This window comes from Pygocentrus nattereri, chromosome 3, assembly GCF_015220715.1.
Source record: "Pygocentrus nattereri isolate fPygNat1 chromosome 3, fPygNat1.pri, whole genome shotgun sequence".
NCBI lineage: Eukaryota > Metazoa > Chordata > Actinopteri > Characiformes > Serrasalmidae > Pygocentrus > Pygocentrus nattereri.
In genome coordinates, this window is record NC_051213.1 from 2,781,627 (window position 1) to 2,801,007 (window position 19,381).

Genomic DNA, 19,381 nt, shown 5'->3' on the forward strand with positions numbered 1-19,381 from the left:
ACGAGCAATTATGATGATTATGCAATCATAAAAACTCACAGTTTTGACACGTAGTGGGAAATTTACAGGTGGCACATCAAAAAAATGAGCTCTGAATTTCAGATTTGTTTCGGCCAGTCATCCAGACGCTCTCCTCGTCCTTCCTTTTCACTGCTTAGCAACCGTTCGTTGTACCTCGGTCAAGCTTTCAGTATTTGTAGCAGTGAGCTGATGTTCCTGTGAATGCTCTTTTAATTTGAAGCTCCCGATATTTAGGCTTTTGAATATTGAGAGCTTCAAATTCGAAGTGCATCACAATAAAAGATACAGTGATATTTAACTCACTGGATCCATTACAATGATATTTAACTCACTGGATCTATTATAGCGACATTTAAGTCACTGAAAGAAAATATTTTGAACAAACTGATTTGGGTCTAATTGACCCCTAAGCGACACAGCGCCTGAGGGCAGAATCGATCCAGATCCTGGCCGCAGATAATCCAGTCCGGGTCGCTGAGCTGTCCGCTCTGGCTTACAGGACGTGACGGAGGGAAAAATTCCCATAATGTTCAGTCATTGACTAAAGAGCAGCAGAAGAGGAGCACAAAGAAGGGGAAAAGCGCTCTGTGGCGGACAGCGGCTCGCCGATCAGCCCCTGTAATAAAGTGGTGGGTCTCCGAGCGTCGATGTGAGCTGCTGGTGGCGGTGGCTGAGGCGCTCCGGGGTGAATTTTGCGGCGGGAGAAGAGACGGGGGGCGCTTTGTGGTGCTGGCTGGCTGCTCGCTGTGTCTATGTGGAAGTATCGGCGACACCGCGGCGATGCGCAGCTGCTCTGAAACATCCACAAACTCTCCGCTCTTCGCACGGGTGAGTCTCTGCCTCTAACGCCTCGGCTCCGCGCTCGCTCCCGAGCCCGGTGGCTCATCCTCCCCCCACGCTGATCGACTTTACGGTGCGCGAATCGGCTGGAAGGGAAAGAGGATGAGGAAACGGCTAGCATCTGAGCTAATTAGCATGTTGCTAACGCTAACGGAAAAGTAAACGGAAAGTGCGCGGAGTTAGTTCGCCAGCTGTGCCGCTTAGCTTAGCTTCCTGGCTAAAATAAGAGGCTGTTTTATCGCCACAGCGAAGGCTGACTGGCTAGCAGAGCGCCAAAGCCACTAATCCAACTATTGCCGAACTTAGCTTCGTGTTCGCCAGCTTTCTGGTCACAATTTCCCGGTCCACCTTAAATGGTGCAGCAGTTACTGTCCGGCGCCTGAGGCGTTATAATAGCTGTTGCACCGTTTAAGGTGGAACGAGAACATTCGAACGAGAAGCTGGTGAACGGGGAGCTAACCTCGGCGTCGTCTGTGTTTATCAGGTAATAAGTTAATAAACTTCAGTAATCTTGGTTTATCCGTCGTCTTTCAGCCTTAGGAACCGAGCTAGGAGTGCTTAACAACATAAAACGTGTTAAAATATAACGGTAGTGGGCTAGAGGACCGCGAAAACCCGACTAATAGGGCTCGAAAACACAGGTTTAGTTTGGAGAAGTTTGTTTTTAAACTTTTTAAAACTGGTTCTCTCGTCTAACCTTCCACCACAACCAGCAGAGCTTCAAGTCAGACGGATGTTTAAAGGCTTAAAAAGCGTTAGAAACGGGATGACAGTGCTTTAAATAGAGAGGTTAAGGTGTTATAGGTGCTATTAGTGCTGTAACAATGCATAGTTTTACAGTAGATGTCATGTTTTTGTTCCTGAGGTAAAGATTCAACATATATTAAAGGGAAATTCCACCCAATTAAAAAAATAGTCTTCATAACTCAGAGTGTGAGGTGAGATTCAGGTGGTTTGGTGTGAGATGGTCCAGACGTCTTTACAGTGGTGGTGATGGGAACCAGACGTCGCCATGACTACAACACAGATATAGACACTTTATTTACCATCCAGAACCTCCAGAGAACCTCCAGAGAACCTACACGAGTCTTCTGAGTTTATATGGAATATCGATGATGGAAAACAGTGGAAAATCTGGAATACTGAGTTTTCTTTTGGGACTATTTTGCCGCACAGCGCGCTGCATGTCTCCCTCCACCATGAATGGAGTTGAAGTTCTCTAAACTCTCATAAAACAGCGTCTCAGTCATCAGGCAGTGAATTCAGAACCAGTTCATGTAGGAACTTTCTGTGAGGAGCTTTTAGAGGGACGTCTGGTTCCCATCACCACCACTGTGAGCAGCTCTGACTCTCTAGAACGGAGCGTTTCGCTCTGAACCGGCTCTGTTTACGTCTCAGCCGTTTAGTTATGCAGAACATTTTGGGGGGAGACAGGCAGTGGAATTCCTCCTCAGCAAATAAACCACCCTCAGAATTTATGACTTCTGGAAGAAGCGCAGGCGTCTGAGTCTGAACAGCGCAAACCCGTTTTCGATCGTTAGCACTGATGCCGTGTGTTGAGTAAGAGCTGAAGATCGTCAGCGTCCCTTTAGTCTCCTCCTCAGTCCAGCCCTGACCCTCCACCACGCCGTGGGTTTGTGTTGTAAGAGGCGTGTGAGAGAAATCGGTCACATGACGCTGCATTAAAGTACAAATGTGTTGCTCAAAAGTTTCAAACGTGACTTTTTAGAGCAATATCCAGAATCGGCGGTTTTCCCACCAATTCAAATCAATAATACCGAATAAATGTTACCCACAGTTTCCAAATCCATAGCATGCAAAAGTTTGGGCGCCCTGGTCAGATGATGTTAAGGAAGTTTACACATCCTCTGCAGAGAAGACGCTTAAATATGACTGAGTTTACATATATTGGAAAAAACCAGCGATAAATTCAGCTCCGTGTTAAAGTGTGCAGGTGTGTGATGTCAGTAGACGACGTGTTCACTTAATTGCAGTTAGAAAACCAGTGCGGTGCCCAAACTTTTGCATACAGCTGTAGTTTGACAGCTTTATTGAAGCTTTTCACGCACAGTTCAACACCGTTTTCGTCAAAAATCCTGTGAAAGGAAACTGCTGACAGAGTCGTGTGAACAACCAGGAAAGAGCGAGGTGCGAATCCGCGGCTCCGCTGTTTAAAGTGCTCACCGTAACTTGGCTTTGATTCAGTTTTGATTCTGTTACACCTGTAAGAAAGATTTGGTGCAGAGTTGGAATTTTAAATGGACAATTTACTTGCTTGTTTATTATCACTATATTATTCGTATCAATGTTGCCACTGTAACAGACCCGGTCAACTAAACAGCGCCGTGATAGACCCGGTCAACTAAACAGCGCCGTAACAGACCCGGTCAACTAAACAGCCCCGTGACAGACCCGGTCAACTAAACAGCCCCGTGACAGACCCGGTCAACTAAACAGCGCCGTGACAGACCCGGTCAACTAAACAGCGCCGTAACAGACCCGGTCAACTAAACAGCCCCGTGACAGACCCGGTCAACTAAACAGCCCCGTGACAGACCCGGTCAACTAAACAGCCCCGTGACAGACCCGGTCAACTAAACAGCCCCGTGACAGACCCGGTCAACTAAACAGCCCCGTGACAGACCCGGTCAACTAAACAGCCCCGTGACAGACCCGGTCAACTAAACAGCGCCGTGACAGACCCGGTCAACTAAACAGCGCCGTGACAGACCCGGTCAACTAAACAGCGCCGTGACAGACCCGGTCAACTAAACAGCGCCGTGACAGACCCGGTCAACTAAACAGCGCCGTGATAGACCCGGTCAACTAAACAGCGCCGTGACAGACCCGGTCAACTAAACAGCGCCGTGACAGACCCGGTCAACTAAACAGCGCCGTGACAGACCCGGTCAACTAAACAGCGCCGTGACAGACCCGGTCAACTAAACAGCGCCGTGACAGACCCGGTCAACTGTAATGAACCGGGGCGAGCGGCGTGTCACTGTAATAGATTCAGTGAGCAGCTAGTTAGCAGAATGGAAACGTGTGTGTGTGTGTGTGTGTGTGTGTGTGTGTGTGTGTGTGTGGAGGTGTTCTGCCCTGACATGCCCAGTCCTTTCGTTCAGGGTGATGGTCATCGCCTCACGTCATTTTATGACATAATTATATTTAGAGTAAGACGGATCTCTGTCTCAGTGACCTGCTAAAGGGAAAGTCCACCAATGATGGAAATTCTACAGTTTTAATGATTTAGTCTTTAGACTAAATTAAAGAATTTACAGGCTAAAGTTTTTCCTTGTGAAATGGTTCATTTTAGACAAACTGATTTGATTCACTCACTAAACGAGTGTGAACCATCTTTTACATCATTTACAACCACTTGATGTGGTAATTTTCTATGAGGGAACTTTTAGAGGTGGACGTCTGGTTCCTATCAACACCACTGTGAACAGGCCTGACTCTAAGTTTCTCTAGAACAGAGCATTTCACACCAAACCGCTCTGATTGCGTCTTCATCGTTCAGTTATCCAGTGGTTGAGAACCGGTGAGGGTAAGCGTTCTCTGTGAGGCAGTGCTCATTGTTTGTACACCTGTAGGTCTGTGTGAGTGCGGACAGTGGAACTGAGGCTGTGATCAGAGAGTTTTGTGTTTACCTGAGTGCTGCAGGTGAGCGCAGTGTCTGGGGAGAGAGCGCAGTGAGTGTAGGAGGTACTGCAGTGTCCTCTGATGAGTCTGAGGCCCCAGAGCTCATTATGACTCAAAATACTTACCACCACAATCTCCTGTTTATACAATGCAGAGCTTTGAGTGAGTAGATCTCTCTCTGCTCTTTCGCTCTCTCTCGGGACTCTCTGCGCTCTCTCTCTCTCTCTCTGTGCTCTCTCTCTCTCTCTGTGCTCTCTCTCTCTCTGTGCTCTCTCTCTCTCTCTCTCTCTCTCTCTCTCTCTCTCTCTCTCTCTCTCTCTCTCTCTCTCTCTCTCTCTCTCTCTCTCTCTCTCTCTCTCTCTCTCTGCGCTCTCTCTCTCTCTCTCTCTCTGCGCTCTCTCTCTCTCTCTCTGTGCTCTCTCTCTCTCTCTGCGCTCTCTCTCTCTGCGCTCTCTCTCTCTCTCTCTGCGCTCTCTCTCTCTCTCTCTGCGCTCTCTCTCTCTCTCTGCGCGCTCTCTCTCTCTCTCTCTGCGCTCTCTCTCTCGCTCTGTGCTCTCTCTCTGTGCTCTCTCTGTGCTCTCTCTCTCTCTCTGTGCTCTCTCTCTCTCTCTCTGCGCTCTCTCTCTCTCTCTCTGCGCTCTCTCTCTCTCTCTCTCTGCGCTCTCTCTCTCTCTCTCTGCGCTCTCTCTCTCTCTCTCTGCGCTCTCTCTCTCTCTCTCTGCGCTCTCTCTCTCTCTCTCTGCGCTCTCTCTCTCTCTCTCTGCGCTCTCTCTCTCGCTCTGTGCTCTCTCTCTGTGCTCTCTCTGTGCTCTCTCTCTCTCTCTGTGCTCTCTCTCTCTCTCTCTGTGCTCTCTCTCAGGACTCGCTCGCTCTCTGTGCTCGCTCTCTGTGCTCGCTCTCTGTGCTCGCTCTCTGTGCTCGCTCGCTGTGCTCTCTGTGCTCGCTCTCTGTGCTCGCTCTCTGTGCTCGCTCTCTGTGCTCGCTCTCTGTGCTCGCTCTCTGTGCTCGCTCTCTGTGCTCGCTCGCTCGCTGTGCTCTCAGGACTCGCTCTCTGTGTTCGCTCTCTGTGTTCGCTCTCTGTGTTCGCTCTCTGTGTTCGCTCTCTGTGCTCGCTCTCTGTGCTCGCTCTCTGTGTTCGCTCTCAGGACTCGCTCGCTGTGTTCGCTCTCAGGACTCGCTCTCGGTACTCTCGCTCTCGGTACTCTCGGTACTCCCTCTCTCGGTACTCTCGGTACTCCCTCTCTCTCTGTTCTCTCTGTACTCTCGGTACTCCCTCTCTCGGTACTCCCTCTCTCGGTACTCCCTCTCTCTCTGTTCTCTCTGTACTCTCGGTACTCCCTCTCTCGGTACTCTCGGTACTCCCTCTCTCGGTACTCCCTCTCTCGGTACTCTCGGTACTCCCTCTCTCGGTACTCTCGGTACTCCCTCTCTCGGTACTCCCTCTCTCGGTACTCTCGGTTCTCTCTGTACTCTCGGTTCTCTCTGTACTCTCGGTACTCTCGGTACTCCCTCTCTCGGTACTCTCGGTACTCCCTCTCTCGGTACTCCCTCTCTCTCTGTTCTCTCTGTACTCTCGGTACTCCCTCTCTCGGTACTCCCTCTCTCGGTACTCCCTCTCTCGGTACTCCCTCTCTCGGTACTCTCGGTACTCCCTCTCTCGGTACTCCCTCTCTCGGTACTCTCGGTTCTCTCTGTACTCTCGGTTCTCTCTGTACTCTCGGTTTTCCAAAGCATGTAACATACATCAGTGTGTTACACACACACACACAGTTAATGCATGTAGAATTTAGACATTTAATACATTTAGTGTTACACATTGCCATGTGAGTCTTATGTATCATATGTATTTCAATGTTTTCTATAATGAACTATATCTGTTTTTCTCAGGCTGTGGCTCTGCAGATCCGCCGGAGCAGCGTTTAGGGCCTAATAACACTTTCAGTTTCTTCGGTTCAGGGACTTCACCGAACTCGGGGGTTTCGTAACTGATTTCCTCTCTCTCTCTCTCTCTCTCTCTCTCTCTCTCTCTCTCTCTCTCTCTCTCAGGTTAGTGGATGTTAAGGTCATGGCGATGGATCTCTCTCAGGTGACCCAGCTGTCCGCTGCTCAAACGCTCGGGTGAGTAACCCCCAACCCACACAAATGTTTCTATAGCAACCGCAGCGTTCCGGAATGGTCCACTTTGTTTACATTTGAGTTTCCATGGAGATCTGTAGGTTCCAGACCTGCTTTAATGCTGTGGAGTGTCAGAGGACCATCTGTCTCTCTCTCAAGTTCATCAGTGCTTTATTGGCATGAATGTAATGAAACACACTGTTGCCAAAGCATTTAATAAGAAACTCATGAACATAAAAAGAAAAGATTATAGATTATAGTAGAACACTAACAAATAAATTATTTACAGAGTTATTAGTAATCAAAGAAAAGGAAATAGTCAAGACCAATTTCAGGACCTAATAATCTTTATCAATAAATCTCGCTGCGTGTGATCAGCTCACTCTGCTTTCCCAACACATACGGCAGTTTCTCAGTTCCTGCAGAGTCTTATCTTGGACGCTTTGTGAGGAAGTGCAGCTCTGCCTCCACCACTGAGAGCTCACAGTGAGAGCGCAGTCTGGCCTCTCTGGGTAACCGGCTCTGTCTGAGAGCTCACAGTGAGAGCGCAGTCTGGCCTCTCTGGGTAACCGGCTCTGTCTGAGAGCTCACAGTGAGAGCGCAGTCTGGCCTCTCTGGGTAACCGGCTCTGTCTGAGAGCTCACAGTGAGAGCGCAGTCTGGCCTGTCTGGGTAACCGGCTCTGTCTGAGAGCTCACAGTGAGAGCGCAGTCTGGCCTGTCTGGGTAACCGGCTCTGTCTGAGAGCTCACAGTGAGAGCGCAGTCTGGCCTCTCTGGGTAACCGGCTCTGTCTGAGAGCTCACAGTGAGAGCGCAGTCTGGCCTCTCTGGGTAACCGGCTCTGTCTGAGAGCTCACAGTGAGAGCACAGTCTGGCCTCTCTGGGTAACCGGCTCTGTCTGAGAGCTCACAGTGAGAGCGCAGTCTGGCCTCTCTGGGTAACCGGCTCTGTCTGAGAGCTCACAGTGAGAGCGCAGTCTGGCCTGTCTGGGTAACCGGCTCTGTCTGAGAGCTCACAGTGAGAGCGCAGTCTGGCCTGTCTGGGTAACCGGCTCTGTCTGAGAGCTCACAGTGAGAGCGCAGTCTGGCCTCTCTGGGTAACCGGCTCTGTCTGAGAGCTCACAGTGAGAGCGCAGTCTGGCCTCTCTGGGTAACCGGCTCTGTCTGAGAGCTCACAGTGAGAGCGCAGTCTGGCCTCTCTGGGTAACCGGCTCTGTCTGAGAGCTCACAGTGAGAGCGCAGTCTGGCCTCTCTGGGTAACCGGCTCTGTCTGAGAGCTCACAGTGAGAGCGCAGTCTGGCCTCTCTGGGTAACCGGCTCTGTCTGAGAGCTCACAGTGAGAGCGCAGTCTGGCCTCTCTGGGTAACCGGCTCTGTCTGAGAGCTCACAGTGAGAGCGCAGTCTGGCCTCTCTGGGTAACCGGCTCTGTCTGAGAGCTCACAGTGAGAGCGCAGTCTGGCCTCTCTGGGTAACCGGCTCTGTCTGAGAGCTCACAGTGAGAGCGCAGTCTGGCCTCTCTGGGTAACCGGCTCTGTCTGAGAGCTCACAGTGAGAGCGCAGTCTGGCCTCTCTGGGTAACCGGCTCTGTCTGAGAGCTCACAGTGAGAGCGCAGTCTGGCCTCTCTGGGTAACCGGCTCTGTCTGAGAGCTCACGGTGAGAGCGCAGTCTGGCCTCTCTGGGTAACCGGCTCTGTCTGAGAGCTCACGGTGAGAGCGCAGTCTGGCCTCTCTGGGTAACCGGCTCTGTCTGAGAGCTCACAGTGAGAGCGCAGTCTGGCCTGTCTGGGTAACCGGCTCTGTCTGAGAGCTCACAGTGAGAGCACAGTCTGGCCTCTCTGGGTAACCAGCTCTGTCTGAGAGCTCACAGTGAGAGCACAGTCTGGCCTGTCTGGGTAACCGGCTCTGTCTGAGAGCTCACAGTGAGAGCGCAGTCTGGCCTGTCTGGGTAACCGGCTCTGTCTGAGAGCTCACAGATTGTCATTGGTGTGTCAAATTTGATTGATTTTTAATAGCAGAGAGCTCTCATCGCTTTTTCTCTGAGCTCCTTCACAGCCAAATCAGAACTTCCTGTGGAATTTACAGTAATGCCCAAATAAGTGCATGGTTTAGATTGTTCAATGGTGGTCTTGTCAATTGTGTAAATATAATTCCCTTCATTTTTGTTTTTTTGATTGTTTGTTTATTTTCAAAGCCCAATTTTTACAGTTGTCCAAGATTTCTAAACTTTGTTGAAGCCGCTCTCTGGTAGGTGACGGTAGGACGAGGTCGTCCGTTTAGAGGAGGCATTTAATTGTGTCTCCCATAGAGAGGCTGGGTCCCTCATTACACTGCTCAAGTTTTCCAGCCAGTTTTCCATTTTTTTTCTCTCTCTCGCTCTCTCGCTCGCTCTCTCGCTCTCTCGCTCGCTCGCTCTGTCTCTGCCTCTGCCCCTCTCTGCCTCTGAAGTTCATCAGTGCTTTATTGGCAAGAATGTAATGAAATTGAACTCCACAAAGATGAATTGCTACGTCGGCCCTAAACGCCGCCACGACTCCGTGCGTCGGCCCTAAACGCCGCCACGACTCCGTGCGTCGGCCGCAGACCAGCTGTTATGCGCTCAAGCTTTCGTTTATTGCTTGAGCCTCTGCGTTTTCATTATTTATTTATAATACTATGATTTTCTTTTTGGTTAAGTTATTTGAGTGATTGAGGATCATGCGGCCGTGTGGCCGTGCGTGCTGCACCAGTCGAGTTGGGCGCTCTGCTCTGCGCTGTGTTGGCTAAATGTGCTCTTACTCTCCTGCATTAAGAGGTCAGAGGTCAGGCCTGTAAAGCGCTGCCCTGGGCTTGTGGGTGGGAACCGAGCGGGGAGCGCCGCTCTTACGCAGTGCAGTGGGGTTAAGGTTTGATTCATTATCCGTTCACACAGCGGGAGGATCGCTGAACACACCCCGTGACTCAGAGGATCGGACCGAGGCACAGTGGCGTCACTCGCGCTCTGATGGAGCTGAGACTGTGAAGATAAACGTACAGATAGAGATGTAAAGGTAGCGTACGTGCCTCTACCTCATCCGTGGCCTCAGCCTGACTCCATAGGAGAATTTAGCTTGTATTGTAGATTTTAGACTCCAGTGGTTTTAGTTACACGGTGCTTAACTGACTGAGATGAGTAGCCGTTTATAAATATTACACTTCTTAAGTTCTTACCTCAGTATAATGGGGCATGGTTCTAGATATATATGGGGAGTCAAAAGTCACAGGACACCGTTGTTTTTTTTTATGCTGTCAGAAGCCTCCACGATGCGGCGCTGAAGGTGGTCTTTGTTGCGCATTTTCTCAGCATACACAATTAGTTTGCGATGACCCCAGAGATAAACGTCTAATAATAAAATAATAATAATAATAATAATAAAAAGTCCTTTGACTTTTGACCGTGTGTGTGTAAAAGTTGGGGTGCTGTGGAGCTACTGAAAGATATAGAGGGGGGGCTACTAAAGGATAAAGCTATAGAGGGGGGGCTACTAAAGGATAAAGCTATAGAGGGGGGGCTACTAAAGGATAAAGCTATAGAGGGGGGGCTACTAAAGGATAAAGCTATAGAGGGGGGGGGCTACTAAAGGATAAAGCTATAGAGGGGGGGGCTACTAAAGGATAAAGCTATAGGGGGGGGGCTACTAAAGGATAAAGCTATAGAGGGGGGGCTACTAAAGGATAAAGCTATAGGGGGGGGGGGGGGGGGCTACTAAAGGATAAAGCTATAGGGGGGGGGGGGGGCTACTAATGGATAAAGCTATAGAGGGGGGGCTACTAAAGGATAAAGCTATAGAGGGGGGCTACTAAAGGATAAAGCTATAGGGGGGGGGGGGGGGCTACTAAAGGATAAAGCTATAGGGGGGGGGCTACTAAAGGATAAAGCTATAGGGGGGGGCTACTAAAGGATAAAGCTATAGGGGGGGGGCTACTAAAGGATAAAGCTATAGGGGGGGGGGGGCTACTAAAGGATAAAGCTATAGGGGGGGGGGGCTACTAAAGGATAAAGCTAGAGGGGGGGGCTACTAAAGGATAAAGCTAGAGGGGGGGGCTACTAAAGGATAAAGCTATAGGGGGGGGGCTACTAAAGAATCTTTGTGATTCTCTCTGATTCATATTTGTTGGGGAAGGGCCTCTAACTCTGTCTCTCTGATTCGTCAGGGCGTGGTGTCTGACGCTGTCTCTCTGATTCGTCAGGGCATGGTGACTGATGCTGTCTCTCTGACACTGTCTCTCTGATGCTGTGTCTCTGATTCGTCAGGGCGTGGTGACTGATGCTGTCTCTCTGATGCTGTCTCTCTGACGCTGTCTCTCTGATGCTGTCTCTCTGACGCTGTCTCTCTGATGCTGTCTCTCTGACACTGTCTCTCTGATGCTGTCTCTCTGATTCGTCAGGGCGTGGTGTCTGATGCTGTCTCTCTGACACTGTCTCTCTGATGCTGTGTCTCTGACGCTGTCTCTCTGATGCTGTCTCTCTGACGCTGTCTCTCTGATGCTGTCTCTCTGATTCGTCAGGGCGTGGTGTCTGATGCTGTCTCTCTGACACTGTCTCTCTGATGCTGTGTCTCTGATTCGTCAGGGCGTGGTGTCTGATGCTGTCTCTCTGATGCTGTGTCTCTGATTCGTCAGGGCGTGGTGTCTGATGCTGTCTCTCTGACACTGTCTCTCTGATGCTGTCTCTCTGATTCGTCAGGGCGTGGTGTCTGATGCTGTCTCTCTGATGCTGTGTCTCTGATTCGTCAGGGCATGGTGACTGATGCTGTCTCTCTGATGCTGTCTCTCTGACACTGTCTCTCTGACGCTGTCTCTCTGATTCGTCAGGGCATGGTGACTGATGCTGTCTCTGACGCTGTCTCTCTGACGCTGTCTCTCTGACGCTGTCTCTCTGATTCGTCAGGGCGTGGTGACTGATGCTGTCTCTCTGATGCTGTCTCTCTGATGCTGTCTCTCTGATTCGTCAGGGCATGGTGACTGATGCTGTCTCTGACGCTGTCTCTCTGACGCTGTCTCTCTGACGCTGTCTCTCTGATGCTGTCTCTCTGACGCTGTCTCTCTGATTCGTCAGGGCGTGGTGACTGATGCTGTCTCTCTGATGCTGTCTCTCTGATGCTGTCTCTCTGACGCTGTCTCTCTGATTCGTCAGGGCATGGTGACTGCTGTCAGGTGGCTGGAGGAGCAGCGGGGTCTAGCCTGAGGAGGAGAGCCAGGAGCGAGAGAGAACGAGGGGAAGAGCGAGGCAGAGCGCGAGAGGACGTCATGGGCCAGTGTGTGACTAAATGTAAAAACCCCACATCCTCTCTGGGCAGCAAAAGTGGTGAAAAGGATGCTGGGAAGTCACATAAAAAAGCAGCAGGTGGAGTGGGCGGGACTGGAGGCCACAAAGATGAATCCAAATTCCCTGCTGATGTCAATGGCACCAAATCTCCAGAGGTTACCGTGGAAACTTCTGTGGCTCCACCCCTGTCGTCGGGGGACGTACGGAGGGAGGAGCCTGATCAGGAGGGGGACGGGCTTTCTTTGGCTCGGATAGAGGAGATGTTCATGCGGTATAAAGACGAACATGAGGACGCCATCTTGGAAGAGGGAATGGAGAGGTTCTGTAACGACCTGCACGTCGACCCGGCCGAGTTTAAAGTCCTGGTGCTGGCGTGGAAGTTTCAGGCTGCAACAATGTGCAAGTTTACAAGGTGAGAAGCCAAAAGGTGGTTTGTATTGGTACGATATTTTGTTATGAATTTAAATTATTATTGTACATTCTGACAGACTGTAATACACTACATGACGCGTAGGGGGCGATACGGCTTCTACTGTTTCATTTAAAAAGCTCTATAATGTTCATATGATCCACACAGTCGCTCTGACAGACTGTAATACACTACAGGAAGCTTAGGGGGCGATACGGCTTCTACTGTTTCATTTAAAAAGCTCTATAATGTTCATATGATCCACACGGTCGCTCTGACAGACTGTAATACACTACAGGAAGCGTAGGGGGCGATACGGCTTCTACTGTTTCATTTAAAAAGCTCTATAATGTTCATATGATCCACACGGTCGCTCTGACAGACTGTAATACACTACAGGAAGCGTAGGGGGCGATACGGCTTCTACTGTTTCGTTTAAAAAGCTCTATAATGTTCATCTGATCCACACGGTCGCTCTGACAGACTGTAATACACTACAGGAAGCGTAGGGGGCGATACGGCTTCTACTGTTTCATTTAAAAAGCTCTATAATGTTCATATGATCCACACAGGTCGCTCTGACAGACTGTAATACACTACAGGAAGCGTAGGGGGCGATAAGGCTTCTACTGTTTCATTTAAAAAGCTCTATAATGTTCATATGATCCACACGGTCGCTCTGACAGACTGTAATACACTACAGGAAGCGTAGGGGGCGATACGGCTTCTACTGTTTCATTTAAAAAGCTCTATAATGTTCATATGATCCACACGGTCGCTCTGACAGACTGTAATACACTACAGGAAGCGTAGGGGGCGATACGGCTTCTACTGTTTCATTTAAAAAGCTCTATAATGTTCATATGATCCACACGGTCGCTCTGACAGACTGTAATACACTACAGGAAGCGTAGGGGGCGATACGGCTTCTACTGTTTCATTTAAAAAGCTCTATAATGTTCATATGATCCACACGGTCGCTCTGACAGACTGTAATACACTACAGGAAGCGTAGGGGGCGATACGGCTTCTACTGTTTCATTTAAAAAGCTCTATAATGTTCATATGATCCACACGGTCGCTCTGACAGACTGTAATACACTACAGGAAGCGTAGGGGGCGATACGGCTTCTACTGTTTCATTTAAAAAGCTCTATAATGTTCATATGATCCACACGGTCGCTCTGACAGACTGTAATACACTACAGGAAGCGTAGGGGGCGATACGGCTTCTACTGTTTCATTTAAAAAGCTCTATAATGTTCATATGATCCACACGGTCGCTCTGACAGACTGTAATACACTACAGGAAGCGTAGGGGGCGATACGGCTTCTACTGTTTCATTTAAAAAGCTCTATAATGTTCATATGATCCACACGGTCGCTCTGACAGACTGTAATACACTACAGGAAGCGTAGGGGGCGATACGGCTTCTACTGTTTCATTTAAAAAGCTCTATAATGTTCATATGATCCACACGGTCGCTCTGACAGACTGTAATACACTACAGGAAGCGTAGGGGGCGATACGGCTTCTACTGTTTCATTTAAAAAGCTCTATAATGTTCATATGATCCACACGGTCGCTCTGACAGACTGTAATACACTACAGGAAGCGTAGGGGGCGATACGGCTTCTACTGTTTCATTTAAAAAGCTCTATAATGTTCATATGATCCACACGGTCGCTCTGACAGACTGTAATACACTACAGGAAGCGTAGGGGGCGATACGGCTTCTACTGTTTCATTTAAAAAGCTCTATAATGTTCATATGATCCACACGGTCGCTCTGACAGACTGTAATACACTACAGGAAGCGTAGGGGGCGATACGGCTTCTACTGTTTCATTTAAAAAGCTCTATAATGTTCATATGATCCACACGGTCGCTCTGACAGACTGTAATACACTACAGGAAGCGTAGGGGGCGATACGGCTTCTACTGTTTCATTTAAAAAGCTCTATAATGTTCATATGATCCACACGGTCGCTCTGACAGACTGTAATACACTACAGGAAGCGTAGGGGGCGATACGGCTTCTACTGTTTCATTTAAAAAGCTCTATAATGTTCATATGATCCACACGGTCGCTCTGACAGACTGTAATACACTACAGGAAGCGTAGGGGGCGATACGGCTTCTACTGTTTCATTTAAAAAGCTCTATAATGTTCATATGATCCACACGGTCGCTCTGACAGACTGTAATACACTACAGGAAGCGTAGGGGGCGATACGGCTTCTACTGTTTCATTTAAAAAGCTCTATAATGTTCATATGATCCACACGGTCGCTCTGACAGACTGTAATACACTACAGGAAGCGTAGGGGGCGATACGGCTTCTACTGTTTCATTTAAAAAGCTCTATAATGTTCATATGATCCACACGGTCGCTCTGACAGACTGTAATACACTACAGGAAGCGTAGGGGGCGATACGGCTTCTACTGTTTCATTTAAAAAGCTCTATAATGTTCATATGATCCACACGGTCGCTCTGACAGACTGTAATACACTACAGGAAGCGTAGGGGGCGATACGGCTTCTACTGTTTCATTTAAAAAGCTCTATAATGTTCATATGATCCACACGGTCGCTCTGACAGACTGTAATACACTACAGGAAGCGTAGGGGGCGATACGGCTTCTACTGTTTCATTTAAAAAGCTCTATAATGTTCATATGATCCACACGGTCGCTCTGACAGACTGTAATACACTACAGGAAGCGTAGGGGGCGATACGGCTTCTACTGTTTCATTTAAAAAGCTCTATAATGTTCATATGATCCACACGGTCGCTCTGACAGACTGTAATACACTACAGGAAGCGTAGGGGGCGATACGGCTTCTACTGTTTCATTTAAAAAGCTCTATAATGTTCATATGATCCACACGGTCGCTCTGACAGACTGTAATACACTACAGGAAGCGTAGGGGGCGATACGGCTTCTACTGTTTCATTTAAAAAGCTCTATAATGTTCATATGATCCACACGGTCGCTCTGACAGACTGTAATACACTACAGGAAGCGTAGGGGGCGATACGGCTTCTACTGTTTCATTTAAAAAGCTCTATAATGTTCATATGATCCACACGGTCGCTCTGACAGACTGTAATACACTACAGGAAGCGTAGGGGGCGATACGGCTTCTACTGTTTCATTTAAAAAGCTCTATAATGTTCATATGATCCACACGGTCGCTCTGACAGACTGTAATACACTACAGGAAGCGTAGGGGGCGATACGGCTTCTACTGTTTCATTTAAAAAGCTCTATAATGTTCATATGATCCACACGGTCGCTCTGACAGACTGTAATACACTACAGGAAGCGTAGGGGGCGATACGGCTTCTACTGTTTCATTTAAAAAGCTCTATAATGTTCATATGATCCACACGGTCGCTCTGACAGACTGTAATACACTACAGGAAGCGTAGGGGGCGATACGGCTTCTACTGTTTCATTTAAAAAGCTCTATAATGTTCATATGATCCACACGGTCGCTCTGACAGACTGTAATACACTACAGGAAGCGTAGGGGGCGATACGGCTTCTACTGTTTCATTTAAAAAGCTCTATAATGTTCATATGATCCACACGGTCGCTCTGACAGACTGTAATACACTACAGGAAGCGTAGGGGGCGATACGGCTTCTACTGTTTCATTTAAACAGCTCTATAATGTTCATATGATCCACACGGTCGCTCTGACAGACTGTAATACACTACAGGAAGCGTAGGGGGCGATACGGCTTCTACTGTTTCATTTAAACAGCTCTATAATGTTCATATGATCCACACGGTCGCTCTGACAGACTGTAATACACTACAGGAAGCGTAGGGGGCGATACGGCTTCTACTGTTTCATTTAAACAGCTCTATAATGTTCATATGATCCACACGGTCGCTCTGACAGACTGTAATACACTACAGGAAGCGTAGGGGGCGATACGGCTTCTACTGTTTCATTTAAACAGCTCTATAATGTTCATATGATCCACACGGTCGCTCTGACAGACTGTAATACACTACAGGAAGCGTAGGGGGCGATACGGCTTCTACTGTTTCATTTAAACAGCTCTATAATGTTCATATGATCCACACGGTCGCTCTGACAGACTGTAATACACTACAGGAAGCGTAGGGGGCGATACGGCTTCTACTGTTTCATTTAAACAGCTCTATAATGTTCATATGATCCACACGGTCGCTCTGACAGACTGTAATACACTACAGGAAGCGTAGGGGGCGATACGGCTTCTACTGTTTCATTTAAACAGCTCTATAATGTTCATATGATCCACACGGTCGCTCTGACAGACTGTAATACACTACAGGAAGCGTAGGGGGCGATACGGCTTCTACTGTTTCATTTAAACAGCTCTATAATGTTCATATGATCCACACGGTCGCTCTGACAGACTGTAATACACTACAGGAAGCGTAGGGGGCGATACGGCTTCTACTGTTTCATTTAAAAAGCTCTATAATGTTCATATGATCCACACGGTCGCTCTGACAGACTGTAATACACTACAGGAAGCGTAGGGGGCGATACGGCTTCTACTGTTTCATTTAAACAGCTCTATAATGTTCATATGATCCACACGGTCGCTCTGACAGACTGTAATACACTACAGGAAGCGTAGGGGGCGATACGGCTTCTACTGTTTCATTTAAACAGCTCTATAATGTTCATATGATCCACACGGTCGCTCTGACAGACTGTAATACACTACAGGAAGCGTAGGGGGCGATACGGCTTCTACTGTTTCATTTAAACAGCTCTATAATGTTCATATGATCCACACGGTCGCTCTGACAGACTGTAATACACTACAGGAAGCGTAGGGGGCGATACGGCTTCTACTGTTTCATTTAAAAAGCTCTATAATGTTCATATGATCCACACGGTCGCTCTGACAGACTGTAATACACTACAGGAAGCGTAGGGGGCGATACGGCTTCTACTGTTTCATTTAAAAAGCTCTATAATGTTCATATGATCCACACGGTCGCTCTGACAGACTGTAATACACTACAGGAAGCGTAGGGGGCGATACGGCTTCTACTGTTTCATTTAAAAAGCTCTATAATGTTCATATGATCCACACGGTCGCTCTGACAGACTGTAATACACTACAGGAAGCGTAGGGGGCGATACGGCTTCTACTGTTTCATTTAAAAAGCTCTATAATGTTCATATGATCCACACGGTCGCTCTGACAGACTGTAATACACTACAGGAAGCGTAGGGGGCGATACGGCTTCTACTGTTTCATTTAAAAAGCTCTATAATGTTCATATGATCCACACAGTCGCTCTGACAGACTGTAATACACTACAGGAAGCGTAGGGGGCGATACGGCTTCTACTGTTTCATTTAAAAAGCTCTATAATGTTCATATGATCCACACAGTCGCTCTGACAGACTGTAATACACTACAGGAAGCGTAGGGGGCGATACGGCTTCTACTGTTTCATTTAAAAAGCTCTATAATGTTCATATGATCCACACGGTCGCTCTGACAGACTGTAATACACTACAGGAAGCGTAGGGGGTGATACGGCTTCTACTGTTTCATTTAAAAAGCTCTATAATGTTCATATGATCCACACAGTCGCTCTGACAGACTGTAATACACTACAGGAAGCGTAGGGGGCGATACGGCTTCTACTGTTTCATTTAAAAAGCTCTATAATGTTCATATGATCCACACAGTCGCTCTGACAGACTGTAATACACTACAGGAAGCGTAGGGGGCGATACGGCTTCTACTGTTTCATTTAAAAAGCTCTATAATGTTCATATGATCCACACGGTCGCTCTGACAGACTGTAATACACTACAGGAAGCGTAGGGGGCGATACGGCTTCTACTGTTTCATTTAAAAAGCTCTATAATGTTCATATGATCCACACGGTCGCTCTGACAGACTGTAATACACTACAGGAAGCGTAGGGGGCGATACGGCTTCTACTGTTTCATTTAAAAAGCTCTATAATGTTCATATGATCCACACAGTCGCTCTGACAGACTGTAATACACTACAGGAAGCGTAGGGGGCGATACGGCTTCTACTGTTTCATTTAAAAAGCTCTATAATGTTCATATGATCCACACAGTCGCTCTGACAGACTGTAATACACTACAGGAAGCGTAGGGGGCGATACGGCTTCTACTGTTTCATTTAAAAAGCTCTATAATGTTCATATGATCCACACGGTCGCTCTGACAGACTGTAATACACTACAGGAAGCGTAGGGGGTGATACGGCTTCTACTGTTTCATTTAAAAAGCTCTATAATGTTCATATGATCCACACAGTCGCTCTGACAGACTGTAATACACTACAGGAAGCGTAGGGGGCGATACGGCTTCTACTGTTTCATTTAAAAAGCTCTATAATGTTCATATGATCCACACAGTCGCTCTGACAGACTGTAATACACTACAGGAAGCGTAGGGGGCGATACGGCTTCTACTGTTTCATTTAAAAAGCTCTATAATGTTCATATGATCCACGCAGCCTTTAAAGGACACACTTTTATAGACTGCGTACTTCAAAGGCTGTGTAGACCTGTGAAGGCTGAACTGAAATGAGACGCTGTGCTCTACTGCAGATTTTCTGCCACAGTGCCTCTATTTGCCGCCATCACCACTGCATCACGAAACGCCGCTCCTGTCAAGTTCTTTTAATCTGGTTTAAAGATGGAGTTGGAGATGCGTCTCTCTGTTGGCTCTTTGTTCCCTAAGACAAAACGAAACATTTAAAAATCCATCCATCCATCCTCAACTGCTTATCTGAGTTCTGGTCACGGGGGCAGCAGCCTAAGCAAAGAGGCCCAGGCCTCCCTCCCTACCGAGGCGTTCCCAAGACAGTTGAGAGATATAATCCCTCCAGCGTGTCCTGGGTCTTCTCCGGGGTCTCCTCCCTGTTGGACATGTCTGGAACACCTCCCTAGGGAGGCGTCCAGAGGCCATCCTTACCAGATGCCCGAACCACCTCAGCTGGCTTCTCTCAGCGTGGAGGAGCAGCGGCTCTACTCCGAGCCTCTCCCGAATC

General features: G+C 48.2%; 1 protein-coding gene across 2 annotated transcripts in view; it reads left to right on the forward strand.

Annotated features, from left to right (window-relative positions):
• Nucleotides 1–563: 563 nt before the first annotated feature.
• dcun1d3 (defective in cullin neddylation 1 domain containing 3) overlaps nucleotides 564–19,381 on the forward strand; it is a 25,519-nt gene continuing 6,701 nt past the window's right edge. Inside the window, exons 1-3 of one of the 2 annotated variants that reach the window (XM_037537334.1) lie at nucleotides 564–849; nucleotides 6,553–6,624; nucleotides 11,772–12,315. In XM_037537334.1, coding sequence (XP_037393231.1) covers nucleotides 11,885–12,315 — 431 coding nt within the window. In that variant the 5' untranslated portion in view covers nucleotides 564–849; nucleotides 6,553–6,624; nucleotides 11,772–11,884. The remainder of the gene's footprint in view (nucleotides 850–6,552; nucleotides 6,625–11,771; nucleotides 12,316–19,381) is intronic. The other variant, XM_037537335.1, reaches the window with a different exon arrangement.